General features: G+C 38.0%; 2 protein-coding genes across 6 annotated transcripts; one reads left to right on the top strand and one right to left on the bottom strand.

Moving 5' to 3' along the window:
- Positions 1-8: 8 nt before the first annotated feature.
- Positions 9-15,638, bottom strand: LOC122314421 (acetyl-CoA carboxylase 1-like). 5 transcript variants are annotated; one of them, XM_043130014.1, is made up of 34 exons: positions 15,131-15,638; positions 14,849-14,902; positions 14,040-14,420; positions 13,721-13,927; positions 13,474-13,635; positions 13,165-13,257; positions 12,978-13,073; positions 12,603-12,776; positions 12,169-12,262; positions 11,846-12,033; positions 11,307-11,357; positions 11,188-11,227; positions 10,767-10,891; positions 10,549-10,665; positions 10,379-10,453; positions 10,229-10,285; positions 10,051-10,155; positions 8,534-8,620; positions 8,250-8,441; positions 7,992-8,180; positions 7,736-7,846; positions 7,548-7,634; positions 7,279-7,455; positions 6,353-6,430; positions 6,139-6,261; positions 5,635-5,904; positions 5,212-5,552; positions 4,562-4,799; positions 4,098-4,450; positions 3,790-4,003; positions 2,869-3,045; positions 583-2,736; positions 420-494; positions 9-325 (listed from the first exon to the last, which is right to left on the bottom strand). In XM_043130014.1, exons 3-33 carry the CDS (start codon positions 14,412-14,414, stop codon positions 438-440), a joined length of 6,807 nt encoding a protein of 2,268 aa, XP_042985948.1. In that variant the 5' UTR covers positions 14,415-14,420; positions 14,849-14,902; positions 15,131-15,638; the 3' UTR covers positions 9-325; positions 420-437. The 5 variants fall into 5 exon arrangements, with proteins under 5 accessions (XP_042985948.1, XP_042985946.1, XP_042985947.1 ...); XM_043130012.1 differs by lacking the exon at positions 14,849-14,902 and having other exon boundaries at positions 15,131-15,637; XM_043130013.1 differs by lacking the exon at positions 14,849-14,902 and having other exon boundaries at positions 14,040-14,415; positions 15,131-15,637.
- Positions 15,639-19,887: 4,249 nt separating this feature from the next.
- Positions 19,888-20,514, top strand: LOC122312563. The gene has a single exon (XM_043127205.1). It carries the CDS (start codon positions 19,888-19,890, stop codon positions 20,512-20,514), a length of 627 nt encoding a protein of 208 aa, XP_042983139.1.
- Positions 20,515-22,235: the final 1,721 nt, after the last annotated feature.

Below are 22,235 nucleotides of genomic sequence, written 5' to 3'. Positions count from 1 at the left end.
GAGTAATATGATGAGCAAGGGCAGTAACTAAGATTCTCGCGTCATTATTTTTCTCATGAGTCCTTCAGTATTTGAAATGTAGAACAATGGATTGGATAATTACAAAAATATTTAAATATTGAGAGGCTAAGGCACATCAGACATGCAGGAAACCAATTATACTGAACCTGCTAAGCTGGTCCTCCTCTAGCTATAGGAATATGCTTGGCCACACTTAACAAAACAGACTAACAAAATTTACACTGCCAACAAATGAAACTGGTACCTAGAGCTCTGCCATCTTTGATTTGTAGTGAAGTTCCATACAGCCAACAAAATCGTTTACCTGTAGGGTAGGAAGTAGCAGATGGATTCAACACATCAAATAATCAAGATGTAACTGGGTTGAAGCAGCAAAAGTGCAAGAACATAATAATCACCTGTAAAGCACAACTTTTTTAACCAAGCACCTTGCGAAGTTCATCAACTAATTGTGCTCGAGTTGTTGCCTCCACCTGCGTATCATTCAAACAACCACCTCAGGTTCCATATGATATATACGTGGATGCTTTGGAAACAAGAGACTTTTGTTTGTTGGCTTACCTTGCTTAGAAGGGCAGCAAGACCTTGAGGTACGGCTTGCAAATCTGAAATTGAGTCGCCAATATTTGTTAATTGATGGGATACCTTCTGGACCCTTAGCAACTTCAGTTTATCCTCATAATTACTTAGATCATCCTTCCATTTGAAGAAAGCTTCATCATTTACCCAAGCATCTTCTCTGCCTCCTGCAATATTAGAGTCCAAAAACCAGCTCTTGATCAAGTCCATTGCAGATTGATGTGACAATTGGTCACCAGTAGCATCCGTTACAGTCTTGATCAGCGACTCTTCGGCAATTTTCCTACGCAATCTCCGGTAGAAGAAATAACGAGAATTAGCCCAGTCCACAACTTCTCTAATGACCCCTTTTGCAGCCATCCTTAGGGAAGTATCATGTAGTTCAGCAAATCTGGTGGCTATCTGGATGTACACAGGCAAAAGTTGCTTCTCACGGGCTCGTATCAGCTGCTGTAGAGATTCAACCAACCCATGAGCTCCACTGCTCCTGGCTTCCTGGATTTTTGCCTTCAGATTGATCAGCTGTTGATCAAGCCTACCCATGCACTCTAGCAGCTCCTTGGTTCTGAACTTGATCTCAATCATTCCTTCAGGTTCGAGGACATTACCTTTAGCTGTTCGGTCAGCATACATTTCGATGTGGTCTGAATTGATCCGACTGTCCACAACCACCCATGCCCCACCTCGGAGCTCACCCATCATTGGGATATATACAAAAACAGGCTGCTTGTATGTTCTAAGATTTTCAACAATGGTTGATCCAGCCTGAAGGATTCCTTCAAAAAGATCCCTTTGCCCACCCGAAAAGCCTCTCCAGTTGGCAAGAATGAAAAGTGGGAGCTCTTCTCTGTTGAAATCCAACAATGCTTGGGCTGTCTTGGTTGCAGAATCAGGAAACCATACCTGCCCCGCCTGAGGGACAACTCTCTCATGCGAATCAAGCTGGCCTGGGTCTGCAGGGATAACTTGCATGACTGTCTGTGTCTCAACAGCAACTATCCCCACGGGGATTCCTCCAAGTTTTGCTCTTCCTGTAACAACTGTTCTTGCCCAGCCTTCTAGCGTCTCAACAAAGCTGCCCTTATCAAAAATACCTCCCATCCACTTTCCACTACTATCCAATGCACCACCAATGGCACCACGAGGATCACACGAGTTTTCAGGGAGGTACTCAACAGATCTTTCTGGAGGATCTGAGGGATTAAGAATGGGAAGTGCACCACCTATATGGGGAGGGATATAGCTAAGCCAGTTCAAGATGGCTGATATCCCTTCAAGATCATCTGAAACTGTTAGATGAACAACCCCATTAGTTGCCATAATTTTAGGGCCGCCAAGTTGCATGTGGGAGCTGTATACTTCCCGGCCAAGAAGCTTGTTTAGTGCAGAGAAACCAGTTAAAATTATGGGCTGATCAAGCCTCTGTATGCACCGCATCCCAAGCCGAGCTAGATAAGCACCTATCCCAACAGTTCTACCAGTCACATATGTCAAGGTAAACGTTTCCTTGTATGCCCTTGAATATGCACCGGCAATGGCCCCACTACCAGTTAAGTTCTCAACCCCCAGGCCATCCTCCTTTCCTACAATGGTATCTATAACCCATCTGGTTTCCCCATTTACCAGCTTTATTTCATGTGCTATTACAGATGATCCAATCCGAGCATAATCATGAGGGGTTAAATATACATATTGAAAACCACGCTCTGGGCTTGATTCATCAGACCAACCAACTTTAAAGCAGGTTTTGACTTCATCAGCTACCCCAATACGGGCACCAGAGTTTGCTGCCAAATAAATTAATGGAAGTTTCTTACTGCAAGCAAGATCAGTTACTGCAAGGAAGAATGCATCCTCTTTTGGGCCAAAAGAACCAGCTTTGAAGGTCACATCATTTGCTACCACCAGAATCGTCCTTCCAGAAGGGAATTCAGGAGTAGACAGTTCCATGAACCAGGCTACCATGCCAACATCATTGAACGCAGGCGGACGCTGCACAGGAACAAGAGGAGTACCCCAGGCACCTTCTTGGTCAGCAAATTTGAGCTCCATGACTTTTAGAAGATCTTTATCCTTGGGCTTCCTAGTGCCTGGATATGTGACTGCCCATGACTGCTCCAAGGCAGTCTCAAATGCCTGCAGAAAAACATCTCCTCGGGTAAAAATTTAAACTGCATCTCTGTATTTGCAATAAGGAGAGAGAGAGAGAGAGAGAGAGAGAGAGAGAGAGAGAGAGAGATTGTAGCATATTCATAGCATAGTCCTCACCAGTGGAAAATCATAGCAATAAGTGGTGTTGCTTCTCCTGGCCAAAAGACGTTTCCTATCAAGAACTCCCAAAGACTGATATTGTGCATTGACCGGCACCCCATGCAGCAGACCCAAACCAGAGATTGAATGGTAGACCACTCTGTGTGTGCTGGTATCCTCTAGTTCCCGATATGTCTGAATATTGTATCAAACAATAATATAACGACAATTTAGAAAGAACCCAACCTAGATATTAATTTATAATAGGAAAATAGGTCAAGTGCCATTAAAGTTACTAACACTGCAAACTTTCTACCTCTCCTATATGGGTATTACTACACAAAATATTATTTACTGGACCATTGACACTCAGGAAAGACCCAAACTACCATTAACTACCTTTTATACACATCACTAAATTCTGTCCCTCATCATCATCATCCTTCATACTTGTCTTCAATTCATCCAAAAAGTAAATGGATTGATTGCCAGAGCCTTTAGGACAGTATTAAACCAGCTCTAGCATGACAAACATAAATTGAAAATGATGTATATCTGCCCCATCCGGTTGATGATGAGACATCACCAATATACAACAATCTCTCATCATCACCAATATACAATCTTAGAACATAAAAGACAACATATTGGCATTTTCAAATTCTTGCTTTTGGTGCCAACCCTAAATTTCTTCATTAATCACTTCTTAATAGTTTGTAGATAGTTGACAAATCAGTAAGACTAAATATCTATGTTCAATCCGAGTTTGACCTCTGATGCTAATTACTACACCTGTATGGGTAATGGGCCAATCGCTAGTTTACTTTCTAGCAATCTTGTAAAACAAACCTTTGCATATTTTATGCTGAAAATGCGTGGCTGGGTAGAAACATTGTTTATTTAAAAAATAAATAAACTATAACTAATAAATACACTTACATGTACAGTGCACGTATGACCAGTCACATTTGTTACCACAACCCTCCAAGCACCATTTGCCAGTCCGGAAGATGCCATCCAAAGCTTCACTTCCCACTCACAAACACCTAATCTATGCATTCTTACACCAACAGATGCATGAATTTCATGTGCCAGTTCCTTCAAGATTGCCTCAACAGTACTCTCTTCCTCCTCAGCATCTATGTCAACCCTCCTGACAACCATATCTTCATGGTAAGACCCCAGAAAGGAAACTCACTATCTTATATTGAAAGAAAAACCACTGAAAAGAAAATAATCACAATTACTTTGAATAAGGCACAAGATCATCTATGTGTTGCTCCCGTACAATATAAAGGTACATATGAGCATGGTCAGATTTGACTCTAGTATTGTGTGTATTAAGTTCCAACTCCTCCATTGCGGCCATTAAGGACCTGAAAATGCTCCTTGAAGTAAAAGACATCTTCCATTGACTACATGTTGTTTCAGCATCCAGCCGTTGATATGCTGTAAGCCCTTCATTTGATGTGGATTGTCTTACAAGCGTTCTGAGGAACATCCTTGGGATTGGTAGTGGCTTGTCAATAACAGTATACAAGTGCCATTGACGGTCCCGGGAAGGGGTATACTGTATATTGTCGTAACCTTTAAGCTTATCCTGCCTCAAGAAAATGTTGATAATTTATCAGATGAAAGATGCTTATGAAATTATTTCCTTTCACTTTCATTTTTTATCATATACAGAGGACTCAACCATATATCTACTAACCAGTTCAAGGTAAATAGACAAAGGAGGTTCCAGATGCCGCAATAGAGGCTCCTCCTCATAATATAACTTTTCTCCTGACCAGTGAAAGGAGTGCCTCATTGGGGCTCGCCCTTCATCCCTCTGTATGATACAGCTTATTACTCCAACACCTGCAGCATGTAAGCTAGAGCCTAGTTCTTTCTCTTTAAGTATTTTCGCCAACTTGTTAATTCTCTCTTGAGCCTGATCTTCGTCACCACTGTAAAGCATCAAAGGATAACTCTGGCTTAGAAGGGGTGTTATTATAAATTAAGGTTCTGATCATTAGAATGACAATCTGAAACTTAAACAATCTGGCATACGTTTGATGTCGAGAAAGAAAAGGGAAGAATAAAGGGGGATAGAGAAAGAAGAAATTATAGAAGAGAAGGAAAACCAAAAAAGAAAATAACTTAAAGGCATTTCTTTTTATCCAAGATGGGGATGTCAAGTGGTTGAGATTACATATAAATTCAATTTCAATAAAATAAGATTGCATAGGATTTTACTGAACTCATTAATGCAAGCCAATAAATCCTAAATAAACTTCCAGCTTCTATATGACATAAATAAATTGATTTTTTCATTTAACGTAACATATTTTAATGTGAGTATAAAGGGTGCTACACTACCTATCCTGAAGTAAACTCATTTGATTGTTGATTCCAACCAACGCAATATGCATCATATTCCCAAAGCTAGCTGGTTCTACTGATCCATTTGGGACTGATTCGTGAAGGTTGTGCGTTGTTTCTCTCAGTGCAGAACTAATAATTGATGGAAGAAATTGAAGTGACTTAATAATGACCATGGCTCCCCATTTTCTCTCACTGTGTTTCTCAACTAGTGGTTGTTCAGACAGTTGATCTTCGTTCCCAATTTTCCTCTCAATATGCTCTTCAAAAAACTCCCATGAAGCAATAAGACCAGATCTGTGCCACTGCATCCTTACGCTCCCCTTTACAAGATAGGGCTGATGACAGAGATAGAGTTAAAAACACTAAATCATTAAAAAATTAAAAATAATCAGAAAATTACGAGATCTTGAGTCACACCTGGTATAGCCTACGAATGTAAGTCTCCACAACCCGCCTTTGAAGTGTGTGATCACTGTGATCAAAGAGACCTACAAGGGCATCTTCAACTGCCAAGGGAGCACTCACAAGATCCTCCATTCTTTCATTAATGGCACTTTTCCTCTTGGGAGTATCCATACTTTCACCATCCTCAGTAAACATCTCTAATTCAGAAAGACTTCTAGCTATGCTGGAACGAAGTTCGCTCAATTTAGTTTGTTCCAGCAGTTGACTTGCCTTTAGTGCCAACTGCATAAATAAACTGGGTTTAAGGACTTCGATGTTAATAATGAAATTACTTGAAAATGGAAATAAACACTGATCACTGCAAAATGACAAAAGGGCAAGATAAATCAAGAGAAAACAACATATCCTCTCCCCATGGCAGAGTAAGAGTAATTGTTCACAATCTAAAAGGTGAAAAACATAGAAAAAAATCTGAGTTAACAATTAATGCTTGAGTCACTCTATGCAAAGGCCAACCTCAGAATAATTTGTATGGTTTAGTACAGAGAATCGGATTAGTATATCCCGGTATGGAGCAGGATTAGGGTAAACCAGCTGTTCCATGAGTAGCAGTATCAGCTTATTTTTACTCCTGATACCCTGCAAGCAAAGAAATGCAGTCATACACAATATTTTTGGGGAAAATTAAAATAGACAAGGACAAGCCAATTGAGTGTGTTATAATTAGTACCTGATGAGAAAGCACGATGTCCAAAACCTTCAAAAGATCTTTCTTATATTGAAGTCGAAGACGTTCAATTACATCAGCCTGGACAAGACATTTATAAAACAAACATTCATGTTTGTGCAATCATCCCAAAGTTCCTGAAACTTTTGGCTTTATAAGAATTAGTTTTTAGTTTTAAGGGTTATATGGCAAATTTATTAGGGGCAGAAAGAAAGGATCAAGGGAAAAACAACACCAACAACGAGTGAAGAACGTTGAATAATTTTCTTCTAGAAGCCACCTTCTTAAAGTGCCCCAGATGGATCCACCATTTCCTCAGCCACCTCTTTCTATTTTTCTTTTTCTTTTTCTTTTTCTTTTTTCATACCCCCTCTTTTCTTCTTCCTAATGGTCTTGAAAGCAACTTCCTGATTGGAATATTATGTTTTGTAATCTTGAAACCCTTCTAAAGTTGGATTGAGGCACAGGAATTAAGTTTGTCTTGAAGTACAAGAGTGCAGTGAAATATACTTACTGATGGAGTAATGCAAAAAATAAATAAAAAACAAAAAACTGGGAAGAAAATAAGAGAGGGAATTGACACACACAGTATTCCAAATGGCCATTGAACATGTTTTGGTAGTCCAGCATAAATGATAAGATGGAGACACCAATTTAGGGTTCTTTTTCAGGTATAGATGGAAAACCAGAATTCCATCAAAAACAAAATTCATGTTGGGAAAAGATGTATAAGAAAGACACTCTAGAAGAGTAGAGGAAGAAAACAATTACAAGCATCAAAATTCTAATTCTAATCCATCAATTAAAGCCTGGAGTATTCATAGCAGGCCATATAAGATTGGCATTGGCAATCCCCAATATGCAGCTAAGATATATGCAATATTGGGCCAACATAGAAAAACAATTTATGTTCCATGATGCAGACTTACCTGGATGTTGTCGCTGAATAGTTCTTCAACTAACAAATACTCCTCAAAAAGTGACTGAACGATTACACGAGCATGACTCTCTCTTCCACCCTCGTAAGACTTCACAAGACTCATCAATGGTTCAACAAGCCTTTCTTGGGCTCCCTTTTCTTTATCAGAACAGGAGGATAGATGGGCCTGCAGCAAAATAAGCATATAAATTTATTGTACTGTAAGTTTGAGGAAAATAAAATTCACTTAAAATGAGAAACTTGAAATAGGAAACTCACGTCAAGAACACGCCATAATAATTTTGCTGGAAAGTCAACATTTTGGGAGCTTGAAATCCCCTCAAACTCCTTATATCTTGAATCCAGCTGAAAATTATACAAGGGTGAAGACAACTCAGTTTGAAGTATTATTTTAGAGTCACTAAGACCATTAAACTTTAGAGAAGATTTACATGACATTTAATTACCTCATTCTTAAGATCTTTCGGGAGACGGTTTGCCAGAACCGCCAAGCACTCTTGCCATTGAAGGAAAGGTAGTTCAGGACTATCAAGGCAGTTGAGCAAGTTTTGCACCACCTGAGATGGTAAAACTCTTTGATAAGACTGGTCTCCAGTCAAATTTAATAAGGTTCATAATATTGCTCAAAGCTCTTAAGTCATGAGGGGAATTGGTAATAGAGTACTTTTTTTTTTTTTTATAAGTTGGTTATAGAGTACTTACTTCACCTATGTTGTGTTCATAGCCCGCAAGAATCATTTGGGCTGCGTTTAGACTTGCAGCACACCTCTGATGAACCTTACCAGAAATTGCAGTTGGAGGCCCCAGAATTGGGAAGCTCCCATGGAAAGGTTCTGCTTTTCTTACAGCCGAGGGATCATCTAGATCAAGCCTAGCTATAAGTTCACCAGCCTACAAAAAAAGTTTTCTTAACATATGTCAAAATCAAATATTTCACGCCTAATGTTGAACATAGTGTACCTGCATTGCTTGACCTTCTGACATTTTAAAGTGGATAACTCCAGAAGCTGGCGAAAGAAGAGGCATGCACATCTTCATAACCTCAACCTCTGCATATGGTGTGTCAGCATCAATATGACTACCATCAACAACCAGATTCCTCAGTAGCTTGCATGGTGTCTCTGCTACTAACTTGGATGGATCGTGATCATTCTGAATACAACCAATTTTGACAACTAGTCTCATCAAGCTGGGGAAAGAGAAAAGTAAGGTAGGACATGAGGAAAGACGAAAATCTGGGCAACCTGAAGTAAGCAAGTCCGTCCATCAATTAGAAGGCGAGTTCCAGCTGCTTCTTCCTCTGCATATATAACATGACTGTTTCCATCCAACTGTAACAAAATTGACACCAGTCACAGTTATGCAAAATTCAGAAAAACTTAGCAAGCAACCACACTGATATTTTTGGATAATAATTTAAAGAGCCAAATTCTTAAATTGAAATGTTTATCTTCTTTCGCCACAGTATACTAGAATAACATAAAAGGTTCTAGAAACAATATCATAAAAGTTTCTGGATTTGCTAAGTATAAGAAACATACTTTTTCTTTCATGATATTAAACCCACAAACTTGATACATAGTGCTGCTCCTATACATAGTGATGAGTCTTTTCAAGTCAACATGGATTTTTCACTTATTGACACAAGAATGATGAATATTTAAGTATGGTACTCCTATAGAAATTGTTGAAAAAATCTATAAGTCAATCATAAAACCTGCAAAAGTGCTATTGTTTGACACCTGATTAACTTAACTTTGTAAAATGCATCAGAACAGACAGTAGGTAGTATACACTCTGATGATTTACATGAAAGTGATCGTTCTGAATAGAAACTAATATTTACAACTAATCAAAAAATGAACAGAATAAAATGAGCAATGAAACTTGAGAAATATGCGTCATTTGTGTATGAGTTTTTTTTTTTTGATTGGCACCGGGTGTCCAAGAATAACGTCCCGACTAATCCTGGGTGCATAGGCCTTTGACAATGAGTTTTCCGGCCCCTAAAGATTGTTTGCACCCAAGAGGATTTGAACCTTAGACCTGGGAGGAGCATACCCCCAAGCCCAAGGCCTTTACCACTTGAGCCAACCCCTAGGGGTTTGTGGATGAGTTAGATTTATAGAAACTGACAAATGGCACAAACATTTTGTGCAAAAGCAACTGTGAATATGAATTTCAAAGCAAGTTATTAGGATCCACCCTAATGATTCACGAGTTTAGACTAATATGTATGAGTAGTGATAGGGGTAACAACCCTTTCACAACTTATAGACAACTTTAAAATACTAATATTTTTTTAAAATTTAAATGCATCAAATCAAAAGTAAAAGTCAAAATAAAATTTTTAAAATATTATTTTATTACATAGTTGTATACAAGTTGTTATTTAGTTGTCACTTCACCATTTCTTAATATGTATGTATCCACTATCACATAAATAAATACAAGCACTTGCACAAGTGCAAACAAAGGCAAGCGCGTGCGTGCACACACGTACTCAAATGCATGAGTGCACACATGCACGTTCATAAACAACGAAACATAGTACAGCCTGGATATTTGACATTATAACCACACACACAGTGACAGATACATGGTACAACTTTGATTCAGAAATGATCAATGATAACAATTTACATACCTTATTGGCTTCATTTTTGCCTACCATATATATCATCTAAATATAAACAGCTAGAAGCAAGGCTGCAACTATTAATATAGCAAAAACTACAAAAATTCTAGAGAAAAAACTTGCCTGCATTAATAAACCCCCATCACGTAGAGTATGTATCTCTGCTTCAATCTCTGACTCATTCATTCTCAACCTATAGCTTCCTGGTCCCCTCCTAACCATGTCAATCTAGAAACAGTTTTCCATCAGGTTAGTGAAATAAGGAGCCCTTTGTATTGAATTGACATCATGGAATACATACTGTATATTTGCTTCCTTCAATGTTCAAGGACACTTGAGAGTGGACAAGTGATATATGCTGCAAGTATATGCAAACATTAACATGAAAAAGAATTAAATTAACAAGTCACCAAAATAAGGACCCAAAATAGGGTACTATTTATCTTAATACCTTTGGTGGGATTTGCCCCTTTTCAAGATAACCAACATAGTCTGAAACCACAGCCGCACCGCTAGCAGATGCTTTCTGAGTTGCACACGATAGAAAATATAGGTGAGCTTATCCTATAACAAAACACCTCAAGAAAAGCAGAAAATAAAAAAGGAAACAAGTGTGCTTACAAACAAAGCCCCTCCAACAACGGAGAGATACCAAGGTGGCCTTTCTGCTCTAACTCGCATGGCAATTCTGCTGTCCAACCAGCCAGTGTGGATTTTATTTTCTCTGTAATCTGAAGCCTGCACACATTTGTACATTGTCAGTTTGTATTTCTTTCTACCTCTGTTTTTTCCCTTTAGAAAATAGATAGGATTGGATAGTTAAGAAGTGAGAGGTTTACATGCAAAAGGTCAATTGTATAATCAACATTGGTACGAATCTCTCCTCGAATTTGGATCTCCTTCAGACCAAGCACCATATTTGCAATAGCTAGAGCTCTGGACTCTCCAAATGCAAAAATGTGTCCTGAGATACGACACAAATGATATCTTTGTTAGTTATAAGTTGATTCGTTTCTAAATTCAACAGTAATGAATCAAAATTAACACTGTTAAAAGATATCTAAGGAAACACTCATTTTGCAGGTATTTCATAAGCCATAGAACAGCTTTTGCAACATAATGGCCTTAAAGGGGGAGGAATTGCTCATGCAGAGTGAAGAATCAGATGCTGAGTAATTTAAATTAATTAGTAGATACTTTTTATTATTATTTGCCCAATCCAAGTTATCAAATTTGCAGTATTCATTTCTTAATACTTACCAAACTGAGAATCTGAGAATTCATGGATTCCTCCTCCAGACTGAAAATCAGGATGTCCAGCACAATTCAGTCTTCAACTTTAAAGTTAAGTCCAAATAAAATCAGACAATTAAACTTACCTTAACAGAGAAGTATGCCCACACATTTGGCTTGCTTTTAAAACTCAGCTCCTGCACAAAGTGTGTAACTTCTTGATAAGTAATTTCATTTCACTAAAAAGATTAGAGGGGCACAATCCCAGTACACAGAAAGCATAAAAGAGAACAACCCCTATTCGGAAGGAAGAGAAAAAATATAAATTCAAGAAATCTGAAAAGCTACATAAAGCAGACTGTCGGGAGCTGCTATCCGTTTACAAAGGGAATTGAGGACATTCTTTTTCAGCTCCACAACGAGGCCCTATCTTAAAAGGTTTGCGCATTTTTCTCCCTCGCATCACATTAAACATGAAGGAGACAATCTTCACACTTCCAAAATATTACCATGCCCCTACTGTTCTCTCCAGCCTACCAACAACTCTCTCACCCTTTTGGGCATAACCCAATCAACCCTAAATTAAACACCATATATCTCTTGCTACACTGTATAACTCATTATAGGTTTATAATATAAGGAAAAGAAACACCAAAAGGGAGACAGCTAATCCTTGTCAGCTAACCTGTACTTTCCCACTTGTAGGCTTAAAACCATCATCTGGGTCCTCACTTGTTACTCGAACAGCTACACAATGACCTTTTGGTCTTGTAGATTCTGCCTTATCAAAATCAAATGGGATGGCAAGAGTAGACGTTTTCCTCCAAGCATCATATCCTCCACCATATTCCATTCCATAAAATCGCCTGATCTCTAATCAAGGCACATAAACATGGAAGGTAAAACACTAAAAGTTGACGGTGAAGATAAAGAGATCATTTTTTTTTTTTAAAACTTATCAAAGGGGAAAAAGAGCTTGAAAAAACTATGAATACAGTAAGATCATACCAGGAATCTGCCAGAGAGGGATGCCCATCCCAACTGCAATTTGAGCTGCTGGTAGATTGATTTCAGCTATCCACTCGGTGACAGGGTGCTCCACCTATATTGGGATTAATCCATAGAACATTATGTTGTGCTTGTTAATAACAGTCACCAGTACATCCTGCCTGTGCTTTAAAATCTAGCTGAAACTCTTACTATGTTAAGCAACTTAAATCTTTTGTCAAAGGTTCTTCTGCCAAAGACTTGAAATTGTTTGCTAACTAACTGAAGGCACACAGTGCCTCTACATCTACTTCAGGTCCACGCCCCAATTATCTTTTTCAGAATAGAACTCGAACAAACAAAATCAAAAGGAGCATATAAAAAATTCATAAGAATGACAGCTAAATGAGCACATTGCAAAGACTAGAATTAAGGTTAGAGCATATAACACATACCTGCAACCGAGGGTTGAGCTCTAAGAAATAGTACTCGCCAGATTCCATACTGTAGAGGTACTCAACTGTAGCTGCTCCAATATAGTTTACACATTTAGCTAACCTTCTAGCTGCCTGCTCAAGCTTTTTTACTGTTTCTAAAGGAGCTACAGTAATTGGACCCTCCTCAATAATCTGTTCAACATAGATGTCCAAATTAGTCCAAATTAGATCTCAAGGATGGTGCCACACATGAGAAAAGTTAGGAGAAAGAATATGAAGAGAGACATAAATTAACAGCAATTCATGAAAATATAATGGTTGTAATAAGGAAAAAAAAGAAAGCCATTTGCTACCGAATAAGCAAGTATAAATTTACGTAACGAATTAGCCTACCTTCTGATGCCGCCTTTGAACACTGCAATCGCGACTATGCAAAGCCGCAACATTTCCATACTGATCACAGAGTAACTGGACTTCTAAATGCCGGCTCTAATTACAAGTCACCAAATGGACTATCAGAATACAATCTAGAGTTTGGCATCTCTGGCCAGTAAAATCAAAACACAGTAGATGATCTAACCTGTGAAGCAACCTTCATTATGAATATCGGTGAGCCCGGAACTTCACCCTGAACTTGCTTGAATAATGCCCTAACTTCATCATCGTTATGAACCTAGAAAATTCATATGAACATATGTTTACTTTGTAAATAAGGCAAGTAGGCAGTCCAAGCAATCTCCTTGATATGATCCATTACTAACTGACTTTACGTATGCCATTTTATTACATTCACCATGTCAATATAGCCTATATATTATGACAGAATATTAACTACAGAGGATTATATGGATTGTTAGAATGATACAACATTGGCATGCCTGAGACGAACCTTTCTTATGCCTTTACCACCACCACCCCAAGATGCCTTTATCATTGCAGGGTAACCAACAACTTGGCAACTTGCAATTGCTTCCTCTGTTGTATAAACACATGCTTCCCTGTATATTTCATCTGGAATTGTCACCAAGCAACTTTCTGGTGGGATTTTCACCTGGATCACAAATTTTTTATATCAGATGTATAATGACCTTGCACATAAATAATAGGGCTTCCGTACTAAAGAGACATAGGTTTACATGGGAGCCACTCCATGCAAGGGTGGGCACTTCAGCTGCTTGAGCAATTAATGATGAACCAATCTTATCCCCCAATGCTGCCATAGATGTTGATGGAGGTCCAAGAAATATGATTCCCTTTGCATTCAATGCATCTGGTAGCTCAGGGTTCTCAGATGCATGGCCCCACCCAGGCCAAACTGCATCAACATGTGTTATCTCAGCCATCTGGGTAATGAAGAATTACAATTTATCAGGGAATAAATAAAAGGTTAATGTCAGTTCCAGAATTATTCAAATAATTGTAAGTATCAGGACAGCCAGGGTATATGAGTGACACCTCCACAATGAGCTGCACATTGGCATAGTTATTATTATTTGTCCCACCAGGAACTTCCACAAACTTATCGGCGATTCTTATATGCTCTGCATTTATTCTCATGTCCTCTGGAGTAGCCATGGCCACCAACAGGATTGCCTTCTCTGTGCCAAATGTTTCATAAGCCCATGTCCTAACACTACGCATAAACTTGACAGCAGCCATTCCATTGTTTGCAATTAAAATACTATGGATAGGCTTCTTTCCTCCAAGAGCATAGCAGAATTTGTCGACTTCAGATATTGTAGCAGGGCTCCTGATAGAAACTACCCCATTTATGTAACTGTTCCCATGCCCGGCACCAGCCATTGTGGGTATCCTTTGGGATCCAGACATGCTGCCCTGCCAGAGATTATATAAGCAACAGTTTAGGGGATTGAAAATTTAACAGACAAATTGAATTTATCTAGCTCACTTTATTCTTCAAGAAACCTATGCAAGTAACTTTGAAGAACGTTCAAAAGCCACTCCAAACCTTACTAGGCATTCCATAATTGCCTTATTTTAAATATGGGGCTGTTAACTTATACTAAACTACACGTTGCAAATGAATTAATATAAGGAATTGCGTTAGTGAATGAAGACTGCGTTTGGTTGAAGATAATTGACTGATGTGGAGTGTTCCAACTGATTACTGTTTTAAGTAAATTGGAAATATTCCTGATTGCGTCCGATCCAAATCCGTTGGTCCATGAATTGTAGTATCCAGTTCCATTTTTCAGCAACCAAACACAGCCTTAAGAGTAGATGCAGTAATATTGCATAAATACCAATTGCAACGAAAAGAGCACTGCCCAAAAGACAAAGCACGTATTCCGAACCACCTAAAACGTCACAAAGGTGCAAATTAGATTCCCAAATTCACGCCAAACCAAGTACCCACAACAGCACAGCCTCCAGGCCTTCCATAACCAATTCAAAACTTCAATTAACTATCTTTTTCTGCCCGAAACATTAATATTAGAAAAGAAAGAAAAAAAAACAAATACCCGAATTAGACAAAGACATTTCTTAGATAAGAGTCCAAGGCAAAGAAGAAACGAATCACAGACCTTGGAAAAGAGGAACAGGAGCTGGAATTCGAGGGAGCTGGGATCAAGTTTCTTCAAATTGCTTTCTGGGTATAAAGCATTGTGAACAAATACAGGCCAAGAATGAGTGGGTTTGTACGTTCATACGATGATCGGGGCGGTGGTGATAAAAGGATTGCAGAGAAAGAGAGGTAGGTTGGTTTTGGACAGGAATGGGGACCGGAGGTCCTTTAAGCTACACCGAATTTAATGAGAGTTGCACGTGGTAGCTGCCCACTGCTACTGCCACAACGCTCCGTTCATTTCTTCTGGCAGTAGTAGTTCCCAGCTACCTACTCTAGTTAAACATGCTCCTCCAGTCCTACTGTTCCTCTTCCACAAAGTCTTGAATGCATTGGGGGCATAAACCAAACCAAGCAAACACGAAATATTAAAAACCAGACATTACATCATGAATGAATCAAATTTTCTAGGAGGTTGGCGTTGTCTTGACTGTGAGTTGGGTGGTGTTGTCGACCAACCCTTCCCCTTCGGCGTATTAGACGAGTCACGTACCCAGCCCTTTCCATCAAACTCAATTCCCAAAAATGCTTTTTAAAAATTGGTGCTTATTCTAATTTAAATAATTTTATAAACTAATCATATCACATCAATAAATAAACTAAAACAATCAAATCTGTCGTAAAAAAATAAGGATTGATTTGATAATATTAAATTAATAATAATAAACTTTTTTTACAAAAATTTAATCATTATTGTTATGATCATTATTATTAAGATGTCATTTGGATTGAAAATTACTTTCAAACCATCTAATCGCATCTTATTATTATAATTTTTTTAAATTTTTATATAAAATATAATTAAAAAAATTAATTTTTTTAAATTTTAAAATAATAATAATAATAATATTTTAATAATATATAATTCAAATTTTAACTTTTATCTAAAATTATTTTATCTCATCTTATTGTTCAAATAATTTCTCAACTAGCTTGAGAATTTATGTAGGTGGAGATTTGATTTGTAAAATAAGAAAATAAGAATATTTATTTTGGCATGGGGTTGGGACCGGTTATAGTTGAGGTTTAGGTTCATCTACGTCATCCTCACCTTTGTTATGGTCTATTTTTAAGCTCAATTCAATGAGAAAAAAAAAAGGATACTACAACAACTAAGCATGTGGTGGAAGTAAACTGTTACACAACAGTCATACAAGATGGCTGAAGATTGGATGATGTTAGGAAATTGGTCCCTTTTTCTTATGGTCCAGTTTAAAGTATCATTACATAAAATATAGCATTAAATTTAGCAACCTTTACTGATATCATCAAGATTAGAAAAGGTAGGATGAGTTGTCTTTTATTTATGCTGAATCTTAGGCTTGTGTCAGAGAATATAGTTCAAAATTATTAAATTTATTCTTTTATAATAGAGAAATGATATGTAAAAGTTCTAGAATCTCACAAACCTTTTCAAAAAAAGTACTCCAGAATTGTGCATTCAAAGATTCTATCAAGCATAATACTTTATAATGTATTAGTTTATTTGTTATATGATATACCATGTGAGGTAATTAGTAAAGAATATAGTTCAAATAATTTAAATTCACTCTTACCTTTCTGTTCAAACTTTTTAAATAAGTAATGATTAATAGCATTGTCAGAACAATCAAACTCAGATTGTAATACTCCACTCCTCATAGTTAAAAATAAAGTCAATTCTAAAATTGCTCTAGAGTCGGAATGTTACTATTGAATTTTTAACTTAAAAATATTTTCTTTTATTCTAAAAGAAGCACTGGATATAAAAATTATATAAATTAAATAATTCTTTATTAAAATATCAAGATTATAGAAGAGACTGCAATGAAACATTTATTAAAATTTCTCAAAACCCATACCATAAAAATCATAACTTAAAATATCTATACATGATGATCTACGCCACTGTCACACCTCCATAGACTAAGTTCTATCCTGCAGCTATATAGTCATAAAGACAAACTAAAATGAGTCGATGACTCAATAAGAAATCCTCATAACGTAAACATAATTAATATAAATTTTTTCATAAAAAAATGTCATGCTGAGCTTAAAAGCATAATTGATCATACGATGCTTATGTTATGCATGACTAATTTATCCGAATTAACTGACTAATCTGATTTATCTGACTAGCCAACACACTTAACCCTGTGTGAAAAATTATACACTAACTTCCCCTACTGTAGCAAAGGAAGTTGACCGTGCAATACTTTGGTGTACTACGATGGACCACGTTTGAGTATGTAGCTTACATGCCCACCTTGAAATTGCATTGGTATCATGTATCTAAATAACCATATGATTAACTGTTATGAACTTATCTTACACTTGATCTTATGAAAACTTACATGTCTTCTGCAACGTGAGATGCATGAGATGCATAATACATACATAACTATAATATACATAATGATGAATGACTTGTTTACAAATATTATGACATGTGTGGTATATAAACACTTGCTTTGAAAGAACTAACTTTGAAAATTATATATATATATATATAACTAGCTAACGTATGTTAATCTTAATTTATGATCAAGTTACTTACCTTGTAGTGTTGATTCCTAAAATTTTTAACACAGAATTGATCATAGTGTTAGACTAGGAGGTTTTTTTTTTTCCAAATAACAAGTGGAATTGAAATCTTTATAAAGAGATTTGAGAGATGGTAACAACCAGTTTGAATTGAACTTTATCAAAGAATTTTAATGTGTAGATGACTTGTAGAGTTGTATCCCTGTTGGAATAGAATGTCAACAAGTTCAAGTTCGAGTTGGACTCGGTTACAATTATTCAAGAAGAGAGTTTGAATTAAAAAACATGATCTAATAATTCATTCAATGTAGGATTGTCAGTGTCTTCTCTCGTAACCGTCCGCTGAGAGGCGATTGGAGGTGAAGTTTGTTAGTCTGTTTTCCTTCCCGCGCAGGTGGGAGGTCAAGGGTGAAGTTCCTCCTCACTACGGTGGTAGTGATGGAAGAGATAGCTGAGGTTTGGAGTCGGCTACGGCTGAATGAAGAAGAGAATACGCCGCTTGAAGTGAATGGGGGAATAGACGAAAGTATAAGAGAAATGGGAGAAAAAAGCATTGTAGGGAAAGTGTGTTCGACGAGAAGAATTGGGAAGGAAATTATAAAGGGGACGATGGAGAAGATCTGGAGGGTGAGGAAGCCTCTAGACTTTGAGGAGATTGGTTTCAATTGCTTTGTTATAACGTTAGCAAGCTCAAGAGACAAATATAGAGTGCTGGAAGGATGTCTGTGGTTATTTGATAATCACCTATTTGTACTGAAGGACTACGATGGAGAGACTCCAATTAACCTACTGGATTTTGACACTGAAAATCTTTGGATTCAAATGCACAATCTCCCGCTGGGACATATGAATAAGGGGATGAGAGAACAGATTGGGAAGTCGATTGGGAAGGTAATTGATGTAGATGTCACTGAAGATGGAGTGGCGTGGGGATGGTTTTTGAGGGTAAAAGTTGAGTGCAATCTGAAGAATCCATTGGCTAGGGGAAGATATGTAAAGACAACGAGAGACAAACTTTGGGTGCCTTTTCAATATGAAAAGTTACCTAAAATGTGTTTGGGTTGTAGGAGCATTGTTCACGGGAAGGGTGGTTGTACGAAAGAAGGGGCATCAGATGTTGTGCAATACGGCACTTGGTTGAAAGCAAAGGTTGTGAATAGTAAACAGAGTGATCGAACAAGATACGAAAACCAAAAGAAGGGAGATGATGAAGGAATGGGAAAGGAGGGGGAGGATGTTATGGAGGGGAATGGACTGAATAAGGAGGAGCAGGTGTTTGTCATTTTGTCTGAGAAGGATAGGGAGGTGGTCAGTGAATCTGGAGGGGAGATGGGGTGTTTGGGCGACGGAGGAAGGGATCCTAAGGGATCTAGTTAGGATAGTAAAGATCTACAAGAAGAGGAGGGGTGCTTAATAGTCAAGGAGAGGTCTAACTCAATTAGACTAGATCAGGCAATTGTGGTGGATCGAGTACAAGTTGAGGAGGCATGTGATAGAGGCAGAATCAATGAAAGCACTAGAAGATGGAAAAGAAGAGCTAGAGGGAAAAATCAAACTACTGAGGTATGTATTCCAGTGCTTAATACTAAGAGATCCTTAGTAGATGAAGAAATGGATTCGATGATGGAAATGAGAGGGAAAAAGGCAAGAATTGAAGATGGTGTAGAGTCTGTTTTGGACTTTTGTGAGGCGGTGGCTATGAGGCAGCCCCGCCAGGAATTATGAAAATAATTAGTTGGAACTGCCGAGAACTTAGGAACCCTCAGACAGTTCAAGATCTTTAGTTTATGGTAAAGAATAAGCAGCCTAGTGTGGTTTTCTTAATGGAAACCAAGGTGAATGGAGGAAGGGTGGAGAGTCTGAAGGGGAGATTACAAATGGATGGTTGTTTTGTTGTAGATCCAATAGGAAGAAGAGGGGGGTTAGCTATGTTTTGGAAGTTTGAGAGTGATATTGAGTTGGTGAACTTTTCTCAGTGGCATATTAATGTGTTGATAAGAAGGGAAGGAATGAGGAGTGAATGGATTTTTACAGGCTTTTATGGTCATCTGAATACAAGTAAAAGAAGTATGTCTTGGGATTTGTTGGGAAAAATAAGGCCATCAAATCAGGTGGGATGGTGTGTAGCTGGAGATTTCAATGAAGTGTTGGTATAGGCAGAAGTGTGGGGGAAACCAGAGGAGTGAAAATTAGATGTTACAATTTCGTGAGGCTTTAGAATGTAACAGCCTCTCAGATTTGGGATGTCAAGGTGGTTTCTTTACATGGAGAAATAGACACAAAGACAATACATTTACAAAAGAGAAGCTGGACAGGTGTGTGGCAAACAATCAATGGAAATTGATGTATAAGGAGGTCAAGGTGGAGGGTCTTGCAGGGAGATGTTTTGATCACCTACCTATCTTATTATCTCTTATGGGATATGAAGAAAGGATTAGGCGAAGGGAATGTCCATTCAGATTTGAGGCAAGCTGGATAAAGGAGGAATGTGTTGAACAAATAGTTAGGTTGGGATGGAATAAGGAAGGGCCGAGAGGGGACCCTATTAAAAGAATACAAAAGTTGTTGAATTCATGTAAGGGAGTTCTTCAAGGGTGGTTTAGAAGGAAGGATAAAGATAGGGTAAAGGATATTGAGATGCTGACTAAAAAAATTCAAGAGGTGCAGGAACAAGAAGGGCCACAGAATGTAGAGGAACTCAACCTACTTCAGATGAGAGTGGGAGTGTTGTTAGAGCAAGAGGACCTAAAGTGGAAGCAACTAGCAAAGAAGAATTGGAACTGCATGGGAGACAAGAACACAAAGTTCTTCCATGCATGAGCCAATCAAAGGAGAAAAAAAAAACTAGATTCTATCAGTGATGGACTCAAATGCTAATTTAAAGGTAGATCAAGAAGGGATTGCTGAAGCTTTTAGGGAGCACTTTTATGGAGTATACACTATTGCTACCCCTTCAAACAGCACCATTAAAACCTGTCTACAAGCAGTGGAGGGTAGGGTCACAGCAGAAATGAATAGCTACCTATAGAAGGAATTCATAAGAGAGGAGGTGGTGGAAGCTTTAAAAATGATGGGACCTCTTAAATCTCCAGGACCTGATGGATATGGAGCATGTTTTTATCAATCTTATTGGGGTATTGTTGGGGAGGATGTGTGTAAGGCAGCTTTGCAGTTTCTTAATGGTAGTAGGATGGACAGTGGACTAAATCACACTTTTGTGGAATTAATTCCCAAGCTAAAGGAGCCAAAGTCAGTAAATTTCAGACCAATAAGTCTGTGCAACGTTATGAATAAAGTCATTGTCAAAGCCCTTGCTAATAGATTGAAGAAAGTGCTAAATGCAGTGATATCAAGTAATCAAAGTGCTTTTATTCCCAAAAGGCTAATCACAGATAACATTGTGGTTGCTTATGAAGTACTGCATTCCATGAGGACAAGACGGAAGGATAAAATGGGAAGCATGGCTCTTAAGCTAGACATCTCCAAGGCATATGATAGAGTAGAGTGGAATTTTCTTAAAGAAGTTATGAAAAAGCTGGGATTTGGTGATAGATGGATACAATTGATTATGGATTGCGTTTCAACTGTATCTTATGCAGTATTGATCAATGGAAGGCCAGGTGAGATTATCAGACCAACTAGGGGTTTAAGGCAAGGAGATCCACTTTCTCCCTATCTCTTCCTTTTGTGTGCTGAAGGTTTGAGTGCAATGCTTAATCAGGCAGAGAGGAGGAAAGAATTAAAGAGTGTGGTTGTGGCTAGGGGTGGGACAAGAGTGACTCATCTCTTGTTTGCAGACGACTGTATCATTTTTGGGAAAACAAGTTGGATTGAGTGGAAGAGAATTCGAAGTATCTTGGAGTTATATGAATTGGCCTCGGGTCAAAGTCTTAATAAGCAAAAAACCACTGTGTTTTTTAGCCCAAATGTTAAGGCAAATGTGAAGAAGGGTATTCTTAAGGAGCTTGGGGCTAGACTAATATTGAATTGTGAGAAGTACTTGGGTTTGCCAATTATGGTTGGCAGGTCTCACTATAATTCTTTCAGGTGTATTAAGGACAGGGTCTGGCAAAGGGTTAATACTTGGAAGAATAAGTTCTTATCTCCTGCTGGGAAAGAAGTACTTTTAAAGGCAGTCATTCAAGCTATCCCTAATTATTATATGAATGTCTTCAGGCTACCAAAGAAGTGATGTACAGAAATAGCTGCTGTTATGGCAAAATTTTGGTGGGAATATAAGGCAAATGATAAGAGGATCCAGTGGAAAAGTTGGTCTGCAATGGGGGTGTCAAAATCTGAGGGAGGATTGGGGTTTAGGGAGCTTGAGAGTTTTAATTCTGCTTTGCTAGCAAAATAATGTTGGAGGCTGCTGTCTAATCCTCGATCTTTAGCTGCAAAGGTGTTGAAAGATAACTATTACAAAAATTCTGATCTACTACAAGCCAAACTAGGCTACAGACCATCATTAATTTGGAAGAGTTTATGAAGCTCAATGGGACTTTTGAAGGAAAGTCTAGTGTGGAGAGTGAGCACTGGACATA

This window comes from Carya illinoinensis, chromosome 6 (assembly GCF_018687715.1).
Source record: "Carya illinoinensis cultivar Pawnee chromosome 6, C.illinoinensisPawnee_v1, whole genome shotgun sequence".
Taxonomy (NCBI): Eukaryota; Viridiplantae; Streptophyta; class Magnoliopsida; order Fagales; family Juglandaceae; genus Carya; species Carya illinoinensis.
Note: the sequence above shows the minus strand (reverse complement) of the source record. Positions and strands in the feature narration are given on the sequence as shown.